At 38.1% G+C, this 25,333-nt stretch overlaps 2 protein-coding genes and 1 non-coding gene across 4 annotated transcripts; 2 read left to right on the plus strand and 1 right to left on the minus strand.

The window, feature by feature from the left end:
- The first annotated feature begins 313 nt into the window (after window positions 1-313).
- Window positions 314-6,153, plus strand: LOC116294034 (uncharacterized). The gene is made up of 7 exons (XM_031701549.2): window positions 314-515; window positions 1,092-2,903; window positions 3,338-3,571; window positions 4,001-4,297; window positions 4,546-4,722; window positions 5,383-5,553; window positions 5,905-6,153. The coding sequence occupies exons 1-7, from the start codon at window positions 416-418 to the stop codon at window positions 6,078-6,080; spliced, it is 2,967 nt and encodes a 988-aa protein (XP_031557409.2). The 5' UTR covers window positions 314-415; the 3' UTR covers window positions 6,081-6,153.
- A 370-nt stretch (window positions 6,154-6,523) lies between these two features.
- LOC116294035 (uncharacterized) lies at window positions 6,524-18,615 on the minus strand. Of its 2 annotated transcripts, none has more exons than XM_031701553.2 (3): window positions 18,556-18,615; window positions 8,500-8,602; window positions 6,524-8,154 (listed from the first exon to the last, which is right to left on the minus strand). In XM_031701553.2, the coding sequence occupies exons 2-3, from the start codon at window positions 8,585-8,587 to the stop codon at window positions 7,172-7,174; spliced, it is 1,071 nt and encodes a 356-aa protein (XP_031557413.2). In that variant the 5' UTR covers window positions 8,588-8,602; window positions 18,556-18,615; the 3' UTR covers window positions 6,524-7,171. The 2 variants fall into 2 exon arrangements, with proteins under 2 accessions (XP_031557413.2, XP_031557410.2); XM_031701550.2 differs by lacking the exon at window positions 18,556-18,615 and adding an exon at window positions 9,140-9,296.
- On the plus strand, window positions 9,830-24,498 carry LOC116294012 (uncharacterized). The gene is made up of 16 exons (XR_016120177.1): window positions 9,830-10,058; window positions 10,986-14,167; window positions 14,493-14,666; window positions 14,917-15,174; window positions 15,386-15,619; window positions 15,858-16,106; window positions 16,138-16,266; window positions 18,571-18,786; window positions 19,086-19,205; window positions 19,461-19,553; window positions 19,746-19,826; window positions 20,178-20,354; window positions 20,793-20,969; window positions 21,447-21,624; window positions 21,726-21,793; window positions 23,080-24,498. It is a non-coding gene; the product is annotated as an uncharacterized LOC116294012 (transcript).
- The last annotated feature ends 835 nt before the right edge of the window (window positions 24,499-25,333 follow it).

The following is a 25,333-nucleotide window of genomic DNA, read 5'->3' on the forward strand; positions in this document are numbered from 1 at the left end:
AAAGAAAGGAAAGAAAAAACTTTAACGTCAAGATACGAAGTACAATGACGTAATCACTCACTATTTGAGAATCAGTGATGAAATTCCTGAAAATCTTTTAAACCTTTAGGAAATTCTTAAAAAATTGAAGATCAATTCTATTCATTGTTTTTACTATGGTAACGCTGAAATCCATATCCTCTGCCAATCCGCCAGAACAGGTGTAATGGTATTTCAATTTAAAAAAATAAGACTAGATCATAGCGGAACCTCTTACGGGTTAACCCTTGTCTTCGTTAAGCAGGTAGAACCCGCAACGCCCTGCATAAGAAATGCCATCTCAAAACACGTCTAAAATTTAATTGATCGAGAGAGAAAAAGTCCTACAAAACGCAGACAAAATGAGTCAAGATTGAACGAGTTTTTGAGGAAAAGGATGGCTGCTTTACGAGTGTTTGTATTGGTGTTCTTGTTATGTCTATTCATAGTTGTTGAGATTGAATGCAAAGTGCTTCATGGGGAACAGTCACTAACAGGTATGGTACTAACTCAAGTGTGTTTTTCTAATATTGATAATATTTATATAGCGTATAAACTCGATGATACATGTAAACCACTGTTGTTGAAGTGAGTCTAGTAAATGGTCCGCTGAATGGTCTTGGGTGTAGTAATGATGGTACATAGTGTCCTATATACCATAAATACGAATTTGAATCAAAAACACAGTCATCCAAAGGCAATATATAAATATATCAATTTACCTCAACCTTTTTGCCAAAAAAACTACTATACATTCCTATGAATAAACACTGAATCGTAGTTTTTATTCTCACATTTTAGTTTTATTCTAATTTTTTTATTGCAATTTTTGGTAAATCACACAATATACGAAGAACGTTTATGGTGTTTGTATGAACTATCGTCGGATGGGCTAGCATTTGAGGAGAAAAACGTTTTTCTTCCCAATGTTCAGTGATGTCCTACGCATCTGAAAACTGAATCTTAACGATTTTAAAAATAAAACCTCACTTATAATTAAGACTTCAACATTTTAAAACTTGAGTCTAAATTATAGTGGTTTTTAAAAGATTTTCTCGGCTGCTTTTTTGAAGAGATTGCAGACTACGATTCAAAGCGGGACATGGCTATCGATTCCCTTCCAGCCACCAAGAAAGACAAAACAGAAAATTTACTTCCAGTTCTCGGAAGAATAAACTCCAAACCTAAAATCTCAAAGAGGGAACAATTTGCTGTAGAATTTGTGGATCATAGCACTCATCCAGAAGCGCAGAGAGCATCTACAAGTGGAAATGTCAAGCAGAACGCCGTTAATGGTCAAGTTCTGGGACTCCTTAGCAAGGAAGAAGCTTCACTCGTTGACCAAGATGTGAATAAAGTTCTGGAATATTATGGATATCAGGAAAATAACAAAATGGAAAATTCAAAAGGGTTGGGGATTAAAGTGAACAAGATGAAAGAAGTAGTTACATCGGGGAAAAATAGAGGTTTAAATTCCGTCGAAAATTTACAGCAAACAAAAAACAACCTAAAGCCTTCTTTGGATGCCACATTGGAAAAGCAACGGCTACAATACCAACAAAATAAAAATAAAAAATTACCGGGTAAAGTGGAAAAGCCGAGAATCTTTAAACTTCAACTTAAGAAAATATCTGATCCAAAACATAAATTAAATAAATTAGACTTGCCTCAGCAAAAGAATATAATTCACTATAGTCCTCTGCAAGAAAATAACGGGAAACAATTCACTTTGAAGAATGATTTTGTCAAGGACAATTCTGTGAAGAACGGGCATCAATCAAGTTGGCTTCCAATTAAAGAGAATGGAGTAAACTTCTTCCAAGATGATAATTCGCCGCAGTTTTCAGTCCAGAATCAACATTCTAACGCCGCAAGAGCTGCACAAGAATACATGAACATGCCAAGCAAAGATATTCTAAAACTTGTACAAAATGACGTGCAAGTCCAAAGACCAAATGGTACGACTGGACCTAAAGGAAGTAATAGCTCCAAGGCCTCGCGCGGCGGGGTAGACATCGCGGCTCCTGATTGGCTGCCTATCAAGGAAGAGATACATGGAATACAGTTTGATATGAGCCAAGACGACAGGAATAAAAAGACATCGCATTCGGTACAGGGAATGCAAAATGACATAGCGGAATCCCAGAAAAATGGCCGGACCAATCAAGTCAGTGGAATTCAAGATGATATGACACAGAAACACAACAATGGAAAAGAACAAGTTCACAATGATTTGAGTCCAAAACAAAATAATGCCGCTTGGTTGCCAATAAAAGACAACATTCATGGCATTCAGTTTGACATGAACCAGAACGGGAGTAATACAACTACAAGCTCAAGCAATGAAATGAAGATGAATATGCAGATAAAAAATGAGTCTTCTCTGGGTGAAGATTCTATAATGCAGGAAGAAGGGCTTAATGCAACAGCAAATAGTGAATTCGAAAACATCACGAGAAATGATAACGATATGAAAGCAAAGAACCTCGAAAATAGCGTTCGAAATAGTGACCTTCAATATGGTAACATCACTTTTAAGACAAAGCAATATGGAAAGCTGTCAAATGATTCTGAAGTTGAAAATATACATTCTCAATACAAATTGAACTTAACAAATGACATTCCGAAATCCAACTTTAAACAGCTTAAGAACGAACACGATGTCACAAAGCAAATCTGGTCGCCTGAAAAAGTCATACATTCCCACGGGCATGACACATTGCGCATGACTAGTTGGGGTCCTTGGTCGACCTGTTCGGACACGTGTGGGAGAAACGGACTACAGATTCGTACACGGCAATGTGCGCATGCGCAGAAGGATCATCCAGATTGCAAAGGGAGTGCTATAGATTGGAAATGGTGTGCTAGTGTTGATGTCTGTTCAGGTAAGATAGAAAAGCTGTTTAAAAATATTGTATGTGTTTTAATAGCGAAAAATTGCAAAAATTGTCGAAGAACAGGCTCTCCCGTTTTCCTCCCTTCATAAGAAGCAATATGGTAGTTGAGTGTTTTCTTGTAAATAGTGAATGTAGTTCAAGTGTCGGAAGGGTCGCTCTCACCTTATGACATCAGAGCTACGTTACAACGCCAGTTCGTATTCGTTGAGCAAAGTATTGGCGTGCAACCATAAGACTCAAAATCCCATTATATAATAATAGTGAAACAGCCTCCATGTTGGTTGATCTAACAAGAGAAGCTGTAGCAAATTATTGAGGAATGCTTTGTTGTCGTCAACCAACATGGCGGCTATGACGTAACATACACCCCAAGGATATCAAAAAACTAAAAAAGATTAATAGTTATAATACTTTCTCGACAGATTCAGGCCTACACATCGTAAGTCACAATAATAACTCGACCTATGCAGACGTAATCATCGAGGGAAACAATATGCCCAGTCAGTGGGGATCTTGGTCAACCTGTTCAAAAAGATGCGGCATTCAAAGCCTGAGAATTCGAACCAGGAATTGCCCTGGCCAGCGGTCAAAGGACACTGGAGTATGCGTTGAGCCTACAATGCAGTGGACGTGGTGTAAGCCATTACCTTGTAAAGGTAGCGAGAATTTATAGATTTGATTATTTCTTAACCAAGAATCAATTGCTACTAAACTTCCATCTTATCGAACGCTTACTAAGCTCTAAAAAACTTTCCCTAATAATCAGTCAATCAATTTCCAGCCAAATATCGACCACCAAAGTCTCGTATGCTATATCCGGATCTATTACGTGCAACGCTGCTGCCGACCGAGGTTTGGCCAGCGATACACACACGAAGAATTGAAGTCGAATTTCATTGGCTGAGATCATCATGCCATCGTTTATAATGTTGAAGGTGTTGTTCACAAGGCGAAGCTTGCTGCGCGCAACGTTTTTTTCCTAAGAAGCGCGTGCATAAGAAGCGTGCATAAAAATCATTGTGCACCACATAAATTTATAAAACAAAAAATATTATGATGATTTTTTCCTACCTTTTGCGTCGCAGGACCTCAATATGCACCAATGAGATTTGGCTATAAACAGCGAGACAAGTTTTCGGCATCAAGGAGAATTCTTGCTGATAAAGTTAATAAACCGTCAAGCCCTGTCATCCACACCGATAATGGGCTTGCTTTTCACGACAACTGCGTCGTTTCTCCTTGGAGCAAGTGGTCAAAGTGCTCGAAATCGTGCGGCGAGAATTCGTTTAAATTTCGCACGAGGACCTGTAATTGCGACTATAAAAAATTGTGTAAATCATCAACCCTGCAGAGAGAGCACTGCAAGTTAAAGACATGTGAAGGTAAGACTCTTAAATCTACATACAAATATTAAGTAGTGGTCGGGAGGAGGTATTCCCACTTCGGGTCAACCACGTGTCATTCTCTTAAGAAAAATTGTTTTGTTTGAGTTGTGTTCAAATTCCTGCACGTGTTTTCTCGTGTTCAACCGTTACACAAAGAAATGATACTCTATAGCTAGTGAATGACACATGATCAGAAATGGGAAAACATAGCATTCAAGCTAAAGAGGTCACAATATTTGATGCAGGTGAGGAACATTATGGTCCATGGTCAGCGTTCTCTCCATGCACAAAATCTTGTGGAGGAGGATGGACAAAGAGGACACGACATTGCAAGAAAATCAAAGGACGCCATCTTTGCGATCAAGACCTTTTGATAGGAGTCAAAGTCTGCAACGTTCATAAATGCTCAAAACCCTCAGATGGTAATGTAAAACTCTAGTACCCAAGTTTAAGCAAATTGTTTTTTTTCTGCGCAAACATACTTGATATTCGTATAGATGGATTTAGATTTACTTGGGTTCAGTTGGCTCAAATATGTAACGATCTTAGCCAAGCCTATGTTTATCTCAACGCTAATGTCTCAACACTAACGTTAGCACACATGTAAAGTTTGGTTGCCACTGAGAGCGAAAGGAGAAGCTATGGACCGGAAATGTTTGATCTGCGTTTATCTCATTGCGTTGTGTTTCTGTCGCCAATGGAAACCCGGCCTAATGTTTAATTATTAATATATACTTGTAAGAGACGTGTGGTTGTAAAAATAAATGCGTCCCATTGGAAACTGGGAGAGCCAAACAGCGTGTTAATATTGCCGACGATAAGTAATCTAGGTTCAGTTTAATTCCGTATAAGTCGACTATCAAGCTTCACCTGGATAGGATGTAGTCCATTGCATTTGAAAGACGCGCCTGGAGTAAATTTGCCCTCGAATGGCTTTTGAGTCCAAAGATTGTATTTGGGTGCGGTGCGCGCGCAATTAGCTCTCTGATTGGTTCAGAGCAAAGTAAGTTCAGGGCCAATCATGCCGCGGATAAAGTCCCTTACGTGTCATGTGTCTGATAAGTTTCCTACCCATTTCTTAGGTGTGCACAAAAGTGCTATGGTAGCAAACGTCAATCCTGAGTCCATGTGTGGATTCAACCCGTGTTCAGAGTTTGGCTGTATGGATAATAGTGAGAGCAAGTGCCTGGCGGATACGAGCTGTGATCCAGTCTTTTTTAATGAGTTCGGACAAATCGATGATAGGTGCAGAGGTACGGGATATCTCATTACTGAATCTCTATATATCCAGAAAAGTCCTTTAAGCCTAAATGATCCTTTAGTAATTTGTCTTGGTGGACTGCCTGTGGTTTTGGCGGGAAATTTCGTATCGAAAAGCGCGCGCTCTCGCCCCTTTGTCTCAGGGATTCGCTAGGCCATTGTTCTTCCCATGCCATTATGAATAGCGCTACTTTAAACAGCAGGCTTCCTTCCAACCTTCCCTACCTTAGATTCTCCCCCTCCCCCCCCCCCTCTCCCCCCCCCCGACTCCCGCTATATCACCTGCTCGATCACTATGAATTCCTTATTTGGTCATCTGTCTCACAAGTCACTTGCTTATCTAGGTTGGCAGCGCTACGACGTAAAGGATCCCACTCTTTTCTGTGGCTACGATCCATGTCTTGGCTCTAAATGTCAGCATGCATTTGGCCGCTGTTTGGTAGATCTCACCTGCAAGTCTTTTGTTCTTGGAGCTGATGGGACGGCTATAGATTGTAATACAATCCAATATCCCTTCTAAGGGTATTTCTTTTGGAAGGGCGTGAAACTGAAGTGGAAATATGTCCCTACGAATTTACTCTACGATCACGTTTCTCATAATCCCTTTTTTTCACGAAGCAACGCAGTTATAGTGATGTTATTTAATTGAGTTTCTGTTTAAAAAAGCTAACGTATACTAATTAATAAGCCAAATTTAAACATCGCACACAAGCACGGTACAACAGATAGGCAGTAAGGGAAGTCTAGCTCAATAATTTTCCATAAAGTTCAAAAATATCCACAAAGTAAGTCACCTAGTCGTAAGCCTAATACCAAACCGAATGGTACTTTGGAAAAGGTCCTTGTACTACTGAGAAAAATGTTACTCGGACATATACAAAGAGCCATTGGACAGAATTATACCTGAGTGGTGGATGATAAAACAGCAATTGAGACTGAAAATAAATAGAAAAGTCTGGCATATTTAGAGTATTGCAAAATATTGTCATTGTTTAATATATAGCGAAATATATATTGCAGAAAAATATTTCAAATTGATGTTTGATTGTTACATAATTGAGCCTTCATGCGAATATTCTTTACTTCAATTATCACTTTTTTTGTTTCATCCACGTATTTATTTTCATATTCCTGCTATAAATACGTACATGAAACAAAAAAAAAAGTAGTAAAGTCATGATTCCCACGAACAAAGAAACTCTTAAATAATATTATTATTATTATTATTATTATAGATATATAAATTAATGCTTCCAAGAATCACAAATGTGCTCTACATTTATATAATTGAATTCATTGATATATGATTACTGATGTATTCATTAAAATCGTTTTTGTCGTTGATGTTGTTATAATGACGTCATTGCCGGTGCGCATGGTTTTTTGTAGATTCCAGGTGTAAGAAACACTGAAAAACACAAGTGAAATCGTGATAACGAGAAATCTTTTGAAAAGTACATTCTATGAAAAAATACATAAATTTAAATTTTGCGAGCTCTTTCTGAAATATAATTGGTTGGTCTAGATGGTGACGTCATTAATAGTTTTTATTGTCCCTAAATACGAACCAATCAGCATAAAGTTTAATCACGCGGATGAAAATTAAATAGCTTAAGAAACATCGTGTCGAAACTTCTTGCCAGTCGTCTTCTTTACATCAAGAATAGAAAATGGCGACTCGACCATTGCGTCTCGAGCAACACCTCTATCGGTAGCCATATTCTCGTAATCATCACTTTCTTTATCAAGCCTTGACAACGGGATCGAGTTGATTTCTCCAGGTACGACGTTTCTAAGCAACGCCGTCTCCATCTCTTTCTTACCAAGCAAGTCTCTCTGGTTTCCATTAGCTGTGTCACTATCATCATTTAGTATACTGTTCATATATTTGTCGACGAGGCCCGGATTTTTTCGAAATTTTTCGAGGATTGAAGTGTGTGGTATTCCACTTCTCTTTTTCTTTTCGTCAGCTTCGGCTAAAATAGTTTCAACATCATCGTTATCTTCCAACCCTTCCGATTTATGTCCATGGGCTTTTTTCTTTTTCAGGTAGTGCTTGACTTGTCGAACTAAATGTGCAAGCTTGTTCTCCAAAAGAGCAATCTCAGCCAGTTTCTTATGAATCTGTTTATCATCAAAACTAGACCTTGAGCTTGCTCTTGAGTCTTCTCCAGATTCTTCGTCATCGTCACTTTCATTGTCTGGCGAACCTCCATGGCTTTTGATCTCATCTTTCACGACTTCGTCAATGAGTTCTTTCGCTGTCACATTCTTTTTCTCGTGTTTATCTGCTAAATGTTTATGCCCCTCGTCGTCAAAAGCAGCAGTGTTTTGTTTTACAGCATCGTCATAAAATGCCTTTTTCTTACGAAGTTTCCTCAAAGCTGCTTGTACAGCCTGTTCAATGTTCGATTCATCTGTATTCTCGTATTCTCTCTTATCTTTTAAGTCTTCTGGAGAGAATAATTGATGGGACTTGAATGCGTTCATTACTGGAAAAGCTGCCCGGATTTCATCATCGCTTTGAGGATTGTCGTGCTCAAGAAGATTATGTATTTCACTGACATCAAGATCCTCTGATCCCAATACCTTTTCTGGTTAAAATAAAAAAAAAGAAGCAATCATTCTAATGATCTTACTGATTCTGAATGGAAACAAAAGTGATTTGGTTAATGCAATTTTATATTTTCCCGTCATTTTTAAAAATATATTCACAAACGCGTGCATTTATCCGCTGAATAGCAAATGCGCAAATGCGCACAAATTGTTCATATGTTTTCTTTACTCTCTCCCTTCATTTCGTTTTCCTTATTTACTTCTTTTCTATCTTTCTGCTTTTTTATAAACGTTAATATAATATGCAGCCCGTAAAGTCCTCCATGCGCTATAGGAGAACCCCATTATCATTATTATTATTATTATTAATTTCTTACATTTACCTCGTTTTAATGGCCTGTTGTCACTTGAAGCTCCAGTACAAATAACGCCGGAACATATCAAACAGCAAAGAAACAGTAAACTGGACATTCTGGATTATTTTCGCTAAAAAATAATTATTTAAAGTCAGTGTTACGTACGAGTTGTGTTCAAATATGACACATTTCGCAAACAATAGTAAAACTTGGAATTATTGAGGGGAAGGGGGAGGTATGGGGCGCGGAGCAGAGAGAGACTGGGGAGGACTATCAAATTAGCTTAGTGATGGAAGTGAAAGCAAAACGACTAAAAAAAATTCGATAATCTGATAAAATTTCTATTACGAGATATTTAGCTATCAATTATCGTTATTTTAATTTTCATAAATCTAAAGTTTTAAATACAAGGTATATCTGAAAGATAACTACGGGTAACTAGAGCAGGTTTGCAAGATTTGCTTTTGAAAACAAAAGCTGTGGAGGAGAAAAGAACTCAAAACACAGTTACAAATCTGAACTTCGTTATTAAGATTTGAATTCAGTATCATCTTATCGAGAGAAAATAAAATAAATTCGTTTGAAAATGTAGACTAGTAATTTTAATAAAAGTATTTTACAGTCTATTGCTTCAAAACTGCAAAAGAATATGATGAAAAAAGCTTACCTTATTGAAAGAAGTACTAGTAAAAAACGAATATCGCCACAGATTTACATACAAGAGGAATCACTCTTTTCACTTGGCCATTTGCAAAATTCAAATCCCTTGGCGAAAAAAGGCTCTCTTTTCCAAACTGATTTACAACGAGCTCTTAGACTATAAAGGTTATTAAATATTTAAGAAATACAAAGATCTACTATAGTTTTTTACTGGTACCTGTGAGTAAGATCAATATCCTGTATTTAGAGATCGCTGGAGATCACATGGAGGTCACATGGAGGAAGAGAGAGCCTGGGTACAACTGACTTTTAAATTGTTTTCCGTTTTAATTTATGCACATTTTGTTTGAAGTAATATATTATTATTATGTAACGGAAAAATAGGTTAGGATTTTACTACATTTGTCATCTGAGTCGAAGTTCGAAAAATCAAAAAAAAGGATAACCAAATTTTAAGTTTAATATCGAGAATATTGATTTTTTTTTTTGGTTTTTTTTTTTGGTTTTTTTGGTTTTTTTGTTTAAATTATCTATCTGTTCTTTCAAGGTTTCGAATATCTCGTGGAACTCTGCGAGAAACACTTTTGACAAGCGAACTTGGAGCAGAAATCATCAAGACATTCCTGAAAGATCTTGTCATTTTCAAGTACCATCTTATCAATAGGATGACCACGCATGCGTAGAACCATAACCTTCACACGTCAAAATAATCGCGCTTTTTTTTCTGTTATTTTTTAAAAAATATTTGTTAAACTTTTTTTTGCACGAATGAAGTTGGAGTACGTTTTTTAATGCCGATATTAGACTCCAGTGTCATGAAACTAGGATTTCTTGATTGAGGCTTGAAAAAGGGTTATTTTGGATTATCTCCCGACTAAAGTCTTCAACGACTCATCCGAGCAATTCAACTATTCACCGTATTTGAGGTAAGAAAAAGTATTACCTATATTTTCTTCTCCTTAAAATATAATAGCTTTAATTAACTAGAATTTGTTTTTTCTTACAATTTGTTTTTCTTATTTTTTCGTAGTCAAAATAAACTATTATTTAGATTCGAAGTGATATTTTTATTCCATATTTTGAAAAGATAATTAAGTGTATCCCATGATCGATTTAGCTCTAAAAATTTAAATCAACAAAAGAATTGAAGTGTTCTTCATAAAAATTGATATGCAAGACGAAAATAAGTTTATATATTCAACAAAAGAAAATGTATTGTTTGAGAAAAGATTTTGTTTTATATCAAAACGATTGTTCCTGTTATATTTTATATTTTAGCTTTATTTTTTGTCATTAATTATATAATACACTGATATATTTTACGGATGGCTTCCTTCCATGCTATCGTAGGTACTTACAGATCACTTAGTAAACGATCTAAAAACAGAAGACATTTGTTTCATACAGTAAATATATAAGCATTATATTTAACATATATCTGAATGTAGCAAGAATATATTCCTTCTATTGGTTTTGATAGGGGGAAGTTTTGAATTGTTTTACGTAGTTTTGAATTAGGTACGGTGTCGCATAATGTTATAGGTGGAAACGAATTCCGTGCGTTTTCCTTCTTAATGGATAACAGAGGCTTGTGTAGCAGCCATAACAAGAAGCAGTAACAATTATATCTGGTCTGATCTTATTTACATGAGTAAGAATTCAGTTTCTCTGGGAAACAATACTATTGTTGTGCCTTCTGTCATGGCTGTCCATGATGTGATGCTACATACAAAGCCTCTATTGCACTTTTCCTGCTCTTTCCTGATTGGTTGAAAAGCGGAAGCCATTTAAGAGCAACGACACCAAAAAGAATCCACGAAACTAACTACACATATCTGTTTTTACATTTCTAGACTATTACCATGGCAACAAGGTTGACATTTCTCAAGATAACGGTGTGTTGTCTTTTTATACTATTGACAATCAGTGGACACACAACTGCGAAGAAAAAACATCACAAAGCGAAAGAATCGTCAAACTCAAAAGAAAACAAAGACAAATTGGTGACTATTCTTGCCATAGGTAAGGAATCACGTGACGCAAAAGAAAGTACGTCACAACACGTGACTAACAAAAATGATACTTCACAAGTTGATAGCAGCCAACGAAAAAGCATTGCGAGTTCAAGTGAGAGTAAAAAACATAAACATGGTCATAAGATTCATGACGGAAATTCCCACGAGGCAAATGCTGTTTCAAGGGAGAACATTGCGAACGAAATCAACAGAATAGACGACGTGCAAGGCGCGTATAAACAGGGAATCAATGACGATGTTACCAGTGACATGGAGAAAGTTAAGATGATTGACACTGGTGAGCTGACTGACTACTTCCACGCGTTGAACGGAGACGATAAAACGGCAATTGGCAAGCCGAAATCTCGTCACCATGACAACCATGAAGCACCGCTGAACCAACTTGGTGAATATGCAGAAGATGAGAATTCAGTAGGAAATACTAAGTCAGAAACGCAGGGTTTGGAAGAGAGTCCTGGGTACAAGTTAAACAAGCAGCACGACGGGGGGCCTGGTTACGAGGTTTTTAGTGACAACCCAGAAGAATCTGATTCGGATGATTTTTATAATGCTATCGAGGAAGGGAAAAGTCCTGCAGAAAATATGAAGAAAATTCGACCTACAAAGTCTCACTTCGGTAATGGACATAAGATAAGCAAGGCTGTTGCAGCTGAGGTGAGCAGCCATCGGATCAGAGGACATGAGGCAGTTAGTAGGTACGACAGTAGTGAGGAAATGAACAACGTAGACTCGTTTTCACAACAGCTGGATCAAAACGAAGATATTAGTCAGCAACAAGGGGGACGGAGGCCACAAGAGAAAGACGAACAGAACTATGAACAGAACAACGGTCACACCAACAGTAATGACAACACAGCACAAGAAAATAACGAACAAGACCCGAATGTTATGGACTACCCATATCCGATTGATAATGCGCATGCTCAGACGGAGGAACGTCCTGTTACTACGCTGAATGTTGGGAACACTGAGAGCATTGTCAACACACCAAATACAGCAACCACAGCAAATGAAGGAATGGCAAAAACAGGCGGTAAAGATAACGCAGTAGAGGTTAGTAATGCAACTAAACCGGGAAAGTTGGAGAAAGCAGGTCTCGGAAAACAAGATAAACAGGATAAACAAAATATAAAAGAACAAGACAACAACACGGAATCAAACAGAAACCACAGTGAGGCAACTACTGGGAGCCATGACTACGCGGACAGCAAAGAAGGCCAGGCACAGTCAGACGTTTATAACCAATTCCTTGCTAATCCTTTCTTCAATCCGTTTGAACTTTTTGGACTGAATAGAAAGCAAAAAGATGGGAATTTAGATCAAAAAGAGGATAAAAAAGTAAAAGAAATCAAGGGTCCCGTCGCCTTCATTGGAAAACAAAGTAACGACGAGCGAAGGAGAGAAAATGGTCGTACAGAAGGAAAAGGACAACAAAGAATACTTGGTTCCTCTACAGGTCAAAGGGACAAGAATCCAAGGGGGAAAGATCACTGGGGGCACTATAACTGGTGGGCTTATAGAAGGAGGTGAAATAAGTGCCTGGAAGTATTGAAGGAGGGACTATCAAAGGAGGTTATGTAAATGGAGGGAAATTCAAAAATGGAACAATGGAAGGGCGGGATTTTTCATGATGGACTGATTGAAGGTGGACGTTTAATCAACGGTAGTTTTGAAGGTGGATTGATGAAGGGAGGAAGAATGTATGGAGGAAGCGTTAAAGGTGGTTATATCGAAGGTGGGGACATCAAAGGTGGTGTGCTTCAAGGTGGCTCATTTCGAGGAGGAAGCCTAGAGGGAGGGGTAATGAGAGGGGGCGAGGTCAAGGGAGGCAGCTATCAAGGGAGGGAAGATGGAAGGAGGGACAATGACTGGAGGAAGCGTCGAGGGTGGAATCCTCAAATTTGGGAAACTCTCCGGCGGGACTGTCAAGGCTGGTACAATGCTTGGAGGGGAGATGACAAACGGGAGCATCGAGGGGGGTATTCTCAAAGGGGGGTCAATTAGTGGGGGTGTTCTGAGGGGTGGGGTCATGGAAAGGGGCCAGCTTAAAGGTGGAGTGGTTTTGGCGGGGAAAATCAATGGGGGAATAATAGAAGGAGGCGTTATTGAGGGAGGAGAGATAGGAGACGGAGTTATCATCAAGGGAGGGAGGATTAATGCAACCATTATGGCAGCAAATGGAAACGACAAGAAAGGAAAGAATAAAGACGACAAGAAGCTGAGTGAGAACGAAATGAATGGAAATGAAAGCATTGACAAAACCAAAGAAAGGAACACCAAGGAGAAAGATGACAAACATAACGAGCAGGAAAACATAAATACAGTAGAACCTCCACCTCTGATCATGCCTGAACCAAAACAAGTTCACATGACGGGCAGCCTCACTGGTATACAACAAAATATCCCACCGTATCCGAACACTTTAAACCCCATGAATATGCCGCCCGGAGGCGTGTTAACCAACCCAATGCAGATGGCTGACGCAACTCCAGGACAACCTATGCTCGCTCCTTCGCAGCCTCAAGGACCTGGACAAGGAGCTTACACTCCGGAGCAACTTAATATTCAAGCCTTCAGGCAGATGACTGGAGTAGGAAGAGACGGTACTATATCGCAAAGAGGTAAGCATCATATTGTGTTCGACGGCGTCAGCTTTGATATTCCTGATGAAGGATTCGACAATCTGATCCGACGGATCAACGGAAACTCAAAAGACCTTGAGAACCTTTTGGACTATCCTGACAAGGATCAGTCACACGAAGACAAGTATGATCCCAAGCATGAGGCGAAGCATGACGACAAGCATGAGACAGTGGTTAATCAAACAGAGCAACAAGACAACAACACCCAGAAGATAGCCGCAGCACACCAAGGCGAGGCAGGGATCAAACCTGAGGACATCGAAACGAGGCTAAGTCCAACAAAATCCAGGTCTGTGAACGAGCGAGAAGAGAATATGACACAGACTATCAACTCAAAGATACCCAAATCACATGCATGTAAGTTATACTTTGTACTCGCTCTAATCACGTTTAACATGTCAGTAGTGTCAGCCATATTGGTGAAATCTTTTGACTACCAACAGTGGCTACGATGACGTAACGTTGTCGCAAAACTTCGAAACGAAAAACGAAAAATTAATGGAATGCTCAATGGAATATTTAAACAATGACATCACTATAATCGACGGAGCATGCGCACACATATTTGCAAAAATCTAATAACGTGTTAAAAAACTAATCCAATTGAACGGTGAATTCATAATGATATCACGATTGGTTAATAATTTGACGGCAAATAATCCTTCTTTAATCGCTTTGACAGTACACCCATCATACCACTGGTCGCTTAGTAACATCATCGGGGACAGAATCCCGGGTAGTCCTGGAGCTGCCATGATATCACACGGCCATATCCAAAAGACACGTGGGGGATTGTCGTTTAATGGAGAAGATGCGTGGTTAGGAGGTGGAGACTTTGCTGGTGGATGCATCAGTGGTTAGTGGAAAAAAAGATTTACTTAACAGAATTATCTTATAAGAAATAGCAGCATTGTCGACCAGTCCAATCACGTGGGCTGTTATCAGCGATAAGTTATTATTTATTATTTATTTATTAGTTTCGCCATATATTAAACTAGAAATATGATAACTGGGGGAAAAATGTGATATATATGACAGGGTGACCACAACAGAATGTTGACAAGGCTTAGACTTGGCTTGACTAATCAAAGATTTTTTGCCATCAGCTCCAGATAAATGTGATGATGGGTTTTCATTCGAAATGACTCTAAAGACGGACAAAGACACCTTCCTTAAATCAGATGACATGAGATACATCGTTGATTCAGGAGCATCGACGTTCAACTCCAAGGGATTCTCTTTGTACACTTTACAAGGGAAGCTACGCGCTGATATAGCAATACCTAACGACTCGCTATGCCTGGAGACGCCCTTGGAGACAGACCGCTGGCACGATGTACTGGTAACGTGGAGGAAAGATAAAGGTAATAATTGACAGCCATGCTGGAGGACACTAAACAATTGAAACAGTAGAATCGATTCTAGGGGGGAAAAATCAGTAATTCTCTCTAAAAGAAATAGTGGATTGGACGCCATGGTAAATAGTAGATGCACATGTCAGCAATACCTCCTATAATAATATTAGTCCTTTAAAAAACTGTGCAAAGATTTATAGATCTTTTTTTCAAACCTCAGGTCTGAAACTCTACCTCAACTGTGAGCTAAAAGGACATACCTCGTCAAGCGAACACTGTCTTGGCTGCCGCTCTCCAGGCTGTCACGTGACTGACTTCAATACTCAGCTTATGATTGGTCGACCAAACTACAGCCCTCATTTTCACTGCACCAAGTTTGAGAGCGGTGACATATCGTTCTGGGAGAGATACCTGGATAATGAGGATGTCAAAACGTTGTGTGGGCGTGGCACGGGTAGGTCAACGATGTCTTAAGAATGCGCTCTTTCATAGCAAAGTTAAAAAGAATTTTCAGGATTCTTGGTTTGCGTTATCGCCGCCATGTTGGTGGTATATATATTTAACAATATTTCTTATTGGCTTTATTTGTTTACGCTACCAACATGGCAGCCATGGTTTTGTCTTTTGATCGGGAAGAAACGCGGACATATTAACGCTCAAACGTTCAACTGATTAATCAGGATGTTTTACAGTTGTTTCCCCAGATGAACCGTCAAAAAGTTCAAAGCCAACTTCTAGAGTTACCCATCCAGATACAACAGGTTCTACAACAGCTCAACTGCAAAACCCAACAGCATCAATGCAACAACCATACTACCAACGAAATGACCCAATCACCAACCAGCAGCCTTACCAGCAACCCAATGCGGCACAGATGACGTCATATCCGGCACCATATCCATGCACCGTACCCAGCACCCTACCAATTCCTCAAACCAGGGACCTACCATTTTACTGAATATCTCCCGTCAATGAAATTTGGATCGACTTACTACAGTAGTAACCAGATGCCCCAAGGGTACTACCCTGCGGCTGCTCCTGCTCCAAGTGCTGCCAATAATATGGGAGTTTATTCATCTAGTCCTACGTACGTGCCTGGAGGTAAGAGAGAACTGTCACGGGTGGTGAAGCGTGGATTTTGCTAAGGTTCTAGAGGACGCGCTAAAGGCATCTGATGGCAATCTAATTGTAGCCAGGCAAAGAATTCAAAATGCAAGAAAACATGGGAAATTGCGAAGTTTTTTGAAAAAATTGCACAGAAGGCACCGAAAAAAATCCAAAATCGAGAAACAAAAATCCTAAGGGAACGTTTTGAATTTTGACGTGACATCCGCCATGTTGGATGAATTAGTAAGATATTTTGGTAATCTTCGTCAAAAAAAGGATTTTTAACGACTGCTATTATTTATTTGTTTAATACAAATATTTATTATATATTTACTAATTCATCCTAAAAATATTATTCTAAGGTTACCTTGTCAAAATTCTAGTTTAATCCTCCAATATGGCTACCACGTGTGCATGCCATCCAACATGGCCGTCAAATAAAAAAATTTCTCAGGATCAAATTATCATACAATTAACAAATCATCATATTTGTTAGTATTGGTCAAGTAGATGAGACAAAAATTAAAGCGAGGGTTTTAACAAATTTATACGGCTTGCAAGTTGTATTTTTCAAAATGGGCCTATATCACACGGCGGCCATGTTTATTCTCTTGAGACAAGAATAAAATTTTTGCTTCTCCAGCATCAATTAATTCTCAAGCGCTTGAATTTGAGGCTACGCGTGGTGGAATCTATTGTTCAATCCAACATGGCTGCCGCGTGAATAAGCCCCATAGTTCGTAAAATATCATAAAAATCCGGAAAAATCCGGGCTCTATTGTAAGAGTCCAAATTTCATCGATAAGTATTCGGAAAACTATCGTTAAAGTTCGGATGCTGTCGTAAAACTTTCGGATTATGTCACCACTCCTCGATTGTTCGCCGATAAGCTTGTTAACCCTCCGATGTTTGACACATCCTATCTAGGAAATGGAAAAAATTAGGAATATTAACAAATTTGTAAAGATTTGTCGAGAAAGAGTGATAAATATGAAATAAAAATGATTACCTTAAAAACTGTTTCTTTCCTTTTTGATATCCCTTCGTTTTCGATTGTTAAATTGTTTAACTCTTTAGAATTAAATGACATTAAAATTTTACAATCTCGATGGAGTGGTGACAATGTATTTTTGTGGAATGAAAAAAATGATAGGAATGAACCAAATTTTAAAGAAATTCTAGGTTCTATCAAACTTTTGCTCGTTATTCGGATTACCCTTTTTGAGATTACCTGGATAAACATGGAGATTTCTGGAATTCTTTCTCATCGAGAAAGCTTCAATAAAACACGACGGACGTGTAAGTTGATGCATTCTATTTAAAGACATGCAAATGCTTTATATCCCAAATCATATAGTGAATATCCAAGACTTTTTTGAAATATCTGATGAATTAATATCGAATTGATAATATAAGTTCCTTTGTTTCCTGAATAAACAATAGAAAATTTCCGGAGGTAAAAAAGTACTGCGAAGCATTTAGTTTCTAAGAACAAGTCGCACATTTTATATCAGAGGGAAGGGCAGTGCGCGCGGATTTGAGCACAAGCGATAATTTAAAAAAATCTGAGATAGAGGTTTAAAGGAAATGTTGAGCAGAATTTGAAGGAGTTAATAAGGATGTTTTAGATGTTTTATTTTCGTTGCCTTTCAAGTTTCTAGAACAGTTCTAACTGCCCCTTACATAAGTAATGTCTTGGCACTACATTTTTCGTTCAGCTTACTGTTTCTGCGCCCACTCTGATCTAAGGTGTCAAGATTCATCAGAGCGATGTCAGTCACAGGTCAAATCATTTAGATTTTAATATTAATATAGCTATGAAACATTAATAACTATCAGATTATATTAGCTATCTTTATATGTACCGAGATAGATAGGGTAAAGTTTTTAGTGCTTTACGTTTTCATTTGTTGTATTAGATTGAAGGTAAACTGCAAGTTTTTTTTCTTTTGCACCGACAAACGATAAATCATTGATGGGGCGTGAACTGACACAAATGATGGCCTCGTTCACGCCACTTTGGAATCCGAAATACTTCATTTCTCGTTTTGTTTGCCAGCTTTGTTTTTTTTCAAAATTGATTATAGATTTTCTGTTAACAATAAAATCAAATTCATCACAATTTGAAAAACTTTCTTAAATTCAGATTCAAATGTAGTGTTTTCCCATTCTTGCCATTTTTAAGCGTCTAAAAAACGACTTCCTGAACTAATTCATTCTGTATGATGATTGGTCCTGGAGTGATCCAATCACAAACCTTTAAAAGAGTTATGTACATATTACCTTTATATTTTGCAGTCGCCAAATCTCGCACACGTGACAGTCTTGCGTCCACACCAGTTGTCAGTCAGTACTTCTCTCCGTGGGGTCCTTGGAGCACATGCTCAGAGACATGCGGTTATGGCGTCAGAGCTCGTAGTCGCGTATGCCAGAACCCTCAGATTCTTCTTGGCGGGAAAGTCTGTAGTGGACCTTCAATACAACATGGATTCTGTTTTGTGAAAGCCTGTCCAGGTAGATCTGTTTGTCATATCTTAAAAATAATAAGTAATGAATAGTTTTATTAGAAATTCTTCAACAATTTCATGGTTACAAAAAATATATCACAAAATTATTTATTAACTTTACACTGAAAAAGAAACAAATAATATTGATAAGAGTATTGATAGTTGTGAGATTGCTCTTTTCCGAATAAACTAAATAATAATATTTATGATGTTTTTCGCTCTTAAAATAATTACTCGAGAAATATGCGCAAAAGAAGTCAAAGGAAACGTCAACGTATGCGCATAATAATATTCCTTTTTTCCTAGGAACCACTCGTGTTTCAGCAAGAAAAGCGTTGGTGCGTAAAATCCTGAGAGATCTGGTACGGGATTTTACGATCAAAGAAGGGAAGAAAATACAAAATAAACTTCCGGAGTTAAAGCTTGGTAAGCCATATATAGAAAAGACAAGGAAAAATAAAGAGGAAAAATTTCACATAAAGGAAAGAAAAAGGGTAAAGGAAAGAAGGAAGGAAAGAAGAGAGAGAGGAAGGAAGGAAGGAGGGAAGGAAGGAGGGAGGGAAAGAAGGAAGGAAGGAAGGAAGGAAGGAAGGAAAGATGGGATAAGGGAAGATAACAAACATATTGATGAAAAATCTAACCCAAAGATCTAACAGACATTAAACTTTTCTGGGTTGCCAGGTCTCGGACAACTTATTTCTCATGCCAAAACAGACGTCCAAGCAAAATCCAAGGCATCTATTCTGCACAAATCTTTGCCAGTCCAGGACAAAGGTACAACTTTAATTAAAATGTTATTACTAATTAATGTTTATTAATTAATAATAAATCTTTGAAAGAAACTGTTTGAAGTGAATTAACAATAGGCCAAGCTAAATAAATGTTGCCTGGCGTCTTTAGTAGGTATTTGGTAAGAAAATGTTTTTTGGTAGTGGGATGTATGTTAACTGCATGTTGATGGTTTAGGTCAGGCACGTCACGTGATACATCTAGCACTGCACGAAAAACCCCTTCTACTGCATGGGTACTCGAGAATCTTGCATGCAGGTATACACGAACAAAAAATAAAATATAACAAACGAATAGTGAAACGACAACAATAAAACAATAGAGTGTGTGTGCAACCATATGACTCAAGATCCTTTGAGATATGAAGAGACCCCTTGCATGTGACGTCAAAGCAGCTCAATTTGGAGGAAAAAACAAAAGAATTTGAATCTCATGAGAATTGGAAATCTATTGTTATGTCCTCCAAATTGAGCTGCATTCCGACGTGCTGCAAGGGGTCTATGACAATGAATCACGTTGGTTGATCTAACGATATAAGCTCACTAATGTGGAATGCTTCGTTATTGCTATCTTTTTACTTCTTTTTTCTATTTCCTTTTTTGTGTGAAGTTGACGGTCATTATAGTAACTGGTCGTCATGGGGAAAATGTGACAGGTCATGTGGTCGAGGCGCGCAAGTGCGCACACGCCTTTGCAACAACCCAACGCCTGGCATTCTGGGTAAACCATGTATTGCTTTTGGACCATCTGTACAAGTCAGACGGTGTAATATAACACCTTGTCCAAGTGAGTAAATACTGACTCTTAGATCATGCGAAAAAGGTCTTGAGTCCATGAATTCTCAATTTTCCTTATTCCATTTTGGCACGACAGGCACTATAATAGCAGATCCTTTTCTACAACTAATTAATGCCATGCGACTACCAAAGGTGTTTAAACTTTTGAATAAGAAAACCTGTTTAACTTGAATGTAACGTTTTCCAATTTCAGACCACGTGTCATTCTCTAGAGTATCATTTCTTTGTTTAACGGTTGAGCATGATTATACACATGAATATGGGTACGACTCGAACAAAGAATCTAATTTTCAATAGAATGAATCAAGATCTGGAATGGCAAACCATTACGCTCAAGCTAAAAAGATTGATTCAAAGAGGATTGAGCACATTGAACCTTAACGTAAGAAAGCGGCTTACTAGCTTGCTTCTTTGTTGCTATTTTTAGTTGATGGTGGATTCAGTAGTTGGTCCCAGTTCTCTCCGTGTAGCAAGACGTGTGGTCTTCGAGGAATTCAGTTTCGTGTACGAACCTGTACAAATCCCCCTCCTTCTAATGGCGGCAAGAAGTGTATAGGAGAAAGATACGAAACAAGACCATGCAGAAGATATGTACCATGTCCAGGTAGGCAAATGGTTCAAGAACCAAGGTAATAAGGCAATGTAGAAGATTTGTACCATGTTCAGGTAGGCAAATGGTTCAAGAACCAAGGTAATAAGGCAATGTAGAAGATTTGTACCATGTCCAGGTAGGCAAATGGTTCAAGAACCAAGGTAATAAGGCAATGTAGAAGATTTGTACCATGTCCAGGTAGGCAAATGATCCAAGAACCAAGGTAATAAGGCCATGTAGAAGATTTGTACCATGTCCAGGTAGGCAAATGGTTCAAGAACCAAGGTAATAAGGCAATGTAGAAGATTTGTACCATGTCCAGGTAGGCAAATGATCCAAGAACCAAGGTAATAAGGCCATGTAGAAGATTTGTACCATGTCCAGGTAGGCAAATGGTCCAGGGTTGGCAAATTATTCAATGCATTCAGATCAAGTTATAAAACAAGATCATGCAGAGATAAGTTTAATTTTGTTTTCATTTTGTTGAAGTTCATGCCAGATACAGTACGTGGGGACCCTGGTCAGGATGTGATGCAGACTGTGGAGGAGGTGTAAGGGAGAGAATGCGCCAGTGCCTTAATCCCCCATCAGGGATGGGTGAGGAATTTTGTGCTTCTTTAGGGATCAAGTAGGATGACACAGCTCTGTAATTTAGCTCCTTGTGACGGTACGTAGAAAGACAAGAGAATTTAGTCTTAGATTTTGAGACAATAATCAAGCCTGAAAACTGTACAAAACATAAAACTGTACGTTGATAATTGTTTTTAGACAAAAGCATGCGAAAAAGAGCAAGTATTGGTAAAGACAAAAACAAGCGACAAGGACGAAAGAACTTGGTAAGAAAGTCCTTACCAAAACGCTGGATACAATTCATTTACTTGCATGGCACGCGTCGATCGACTTTGATTCGTTGCAAGATTACACATAAATATTGATCAAGATCCAGAGTGAAAAATAACAGACAGACAAGACACACACACACAAAAGATAGTTTAGTATTATGTTAACATCATGGGGATAAGTAATGCAAATATTTAGTGTTCAAATTTCACTAAGTTGCATGAAGTTCACACCTGGTGGGATGTTCATCAAAGCGTTAAATCTTTCACATAAATGCCAGTGAGACTTTACTCGAATACATTAAAAAATTTTTTTTTTTTTTTGTTTTAATTTTCGCAGATCGATTCCTTTAATTTTCTTTGATGGAAGAAATTTTGAGCGAAAGATGAGCTCCGTCAAGAGGCAAAGATATGATTTGAGACACTCAAACAAGGTGCATTCTGGTCTAGCTCAGTTGGGTACAAACTACGTTTGTATTAAGCTAGTGTCAGAGTAAATTGACCTTCCCATTAATCTCAGAAAAGGGCTGCAGCGGATTCTGGTCTAGATTGGGTATAAAAACAGGTATGAAAATCAACGGATGTTTGTACCCAAGCTAGAACAGGATCCACACTAGCTTCCACATCGTATGAAGTCAACGCATTTGCAACATGGATTGACTGAATGAGAATGTAAATTGTTTCTTTCTAGAAAAAACTTCATTGAATGCCAGTATTAACTTTAGTGAGTTTCCATTGGGAACTATTTAGGAAAAATACGGAGAAAACACACGTTTGACGAATATCAGATGGATTCTACACGTCTGTTGTGAATTAAAATAATATTGATTTTTTTATATAATTCGTATTCTAACGAGGAAAAAAATGTACATCAGAAAACAAAAGCATTTGTACCCAAATAGTTTCCATGCCATAATAAATCAGAAGGGAAACTCTCTTAAAATGTACTTATTAGGGTGATGGAAATAAATAAAGTAAAATGACGAATTTTATTTTTCTTTGTTAGCCACTTTTCTTTTGTTTTATTCAGGCTGGGCAATGCTTGGGTAGCATGTGACGTCACTGTCGCCATGTTGGATAAATTTAACGAATGTTTTGACATTGATTCTTTTGTAATATCACAAACGTGGTGGACACGCGTGGACATTTCTAATGGATATTTATTTTTTCTATTAAAGAGATGCACCGCCATTTATCAGGCCATTTATCATGTATTCTATACAAAACTAAAAACTTCGAATGTATGGGCTGCCTGTGGATAACGATAGGTGACCATTTCTTAGAAATACAATTTTGATCCACCAGAAAGTTCCCAGAAATTACAACACACGACTCATTGTAGAAATCCTGATATCAACATGGAAAGTTTTCTTGAGGATCTCAAAAACGATGTGCAATGTTCCTTGTGTAACGATAGACTCACTGAACCTAAGATCTTGAAATGTTTTCACACATTTTGTAAGCCTTGCGTCAAAAGGGACGTCGAGCTGATCGAGGAAGTCAACGTCTTCAAGTGTCCAAGATGTAAGTCAGAAACTCCTCTACTGCCAGAACTAAACACTGGCGTGGATGATCTAAAACCAAGTCTACTGCACTCAAGGATGTTGAAGGTGTTGGAGTTTGTAGAAAGTGAGAAGGTTTGTTCTGTTTCTGGGAGTCATCCACCAGCATCTTGGCATTGCTTTGACTGTAATCGCTCGTTGTGTGACGAATGTGAGAAGAGCCATTCAATGTTTACCAAAGATCACAAAGTTGTATCTCTCGTAGATATAAAAGAAGAAGACATCAGAATGATGATGAGCAGAGAAACTAACTGTGAAAAACATGCTGATAAACTAGTAGAATTATTCTGTAAAGACTGCCAACAGGATATTTGTATGGAGTGCTGGAAAGATGGTCACGTTGAACACTCTATAGTTACTTTGAGTAAGTATACATCGAAAAATAAAGCTCAGCTTTCTGAACAACTGGAGGAGTTAAAAACGCTTGAACAAGAAATGAAAAACCAGGTTGAAATAATAGAAGAGGAAACAATTGAATCGAAGGCAAATTGTGAAAAAGCTAAGCTTTTGGTGAAGGAAAGGTTACGAGTAATGATAGATATGCTGCAAAAAAATGCGGAGGAGCTGTTGAAGCAAATCGATGAGAATATTAATAATATCGAGAGAAGGAAAGTCAAAAGTCAGTCTGTGCTCGATCAGACACGCGGAGTCATTGAATACATGAAGAAACTGATAGAGAAAGGGGTTGCAAGTGAAGTGATTGAGAATAAAGAGATGAAGAAAACCTGTAATACCTCTATTGATTGTGTTGGAGAGCAGTTAGACGTATTATTCCTTGCTAATAAACAGCTTACGAAACAAGTGAAATCGGGGCTCGGAGTTGTAAGAAAAGTAGAAAAAACAGATCCCAGTATGAGCAGAGTTGATTTCTATTTGTATGCTATACGAGGAATCAAACAGCAACTGATTGTGACAACGAAAACTAAATCAGGAAATTTCAACTACAATCCAAGCGATGTTATTGATATTAAAATATACCCTTCCGATGCAGTGAAAATACTGAAAAAGAATGTTACAGCGAAAGGAAAAGTAGTGTTTGAATTCATACCTGAAGTAGCTTGTCAACTGACAGCAGAGGTCCGAGTGAATGGGAATCATGTATCTAACAGTCCACTGCTGTTCGATGTATCAGAAATATAAGTACCTTTATATGGTAAAACAGAGAAAAAGTTATATCTAGATTAGCTAGTTCTAGATTAGATCACTGATAAAAATGAGAAATATTTGAATTGCGCTCCATGTCTAATGGGGTGGATGTTTCTTAGAAAGCCAGTATATAACTTCCACTTTAGATTTGACATCAGTTCGATTGTTCTTTATTTCTATTTTTCAAAGGGAGGTTGCTCATAATGTATTCCATCCACTGGATCTGCATTACTAAACTTTTTAAAACAAACCTTTGCCGCCATTTGCATTGCTACGCGGCCACCCCAGACAAAAATCGCGACGTGCACTTTGCAATAGACTGCCTTCAATCAAACACGTTGACATCATTTACACGCGTGTGTGTTTAAAAAGGCGCCAAAACTTGTCGATTGTTTACAAGTATTATGAGCCACACTCAACTGGGCCTATCCAAGCCGATCCAAACGCGTGTAAATGACGTCAACGTGTTTGCTTGACTGCAGTCTATTGCAAATTGCACGTCGCGATTTTTGTCTGGGGTGGCTGCGTAGCAATGCAAATGGCGGCAAAATATGTTTCATTTAATTTAATTAAAAATGAAAGCATAAGAATAAATAATAGTGTCAGTGTTTGGAATCCTAACCAATCATAATTATATCATGCAAGCCAAAAAAAACTTGGTTTAGACTCGACTTGCTATAATATAACTTGATAGGTAATAAACAAATAAATAATGCTTCTTTTTTCCAATTTGACCTGCCTTTAACACCGTTGGCTTTAATGGTATCGATACACCTATATCAAAAAACTTTGTCGGTCGAAGATCTGAAATCGCTGCAAATTTTAATAT

The sequence above is a fragment of the Actinia tenebrosa genome, unplaced genomic scaffold, assembly GCF_029948245.1.
Source record: "Actinia tenebrosa isolate PJP-AT-01 unplaced genomic scaffold, QUT_ActTen_1.0 PGA_scaffold1__47_contigs__length_23844297, whole genome shotgun sequence".
NCBI classification, from domain to species: domain Eukaryota; kingdom Metazoa; phylum Cnidaria; class Anthozoa; order Actiniaria; family Actiniidae; genus Actinia; species Actinia tenebrosa.

Bases quoted from the DNA above. Each gene is read 5' to 3' on its own strand.
- LOC116294035 (XM_031701553.2), bottom strand. From the start codon at position 8,587: ATGTCCAGTTTACTGTTTCTTTGCTGTTTGATATGTTCCGGCGTTATT. The intron at 8,155-8,499 runs GTAAATGTAAGA...TATTTTAACCAG, and splicing joins CAACAGGCCATTAAAACGAG to AAAAGGTATTGGGATCAGAG.
- LOC116294034 (XM_031701549.2), top strand. From the start codon at position 416: ATGGCTGCTTTACGAGTGTTTGTATTGGTGTTCTTGTTATGTCTATTC. The intron at 3,572-4,000 runs GTAGCGAGAATT...TTTGCGTCGCAG, and splicing joins TAAGCCATTACCTTGTAAAG to GACCTCAATATGCACCAATG. The intron at 4,723-5,382 runs GTAATGTAAAAC...CCCATTTCTTAG, and splicing joins ATGCTCAAAACCCTCAGATG to GTGTGCACAAAAGTGCTATG.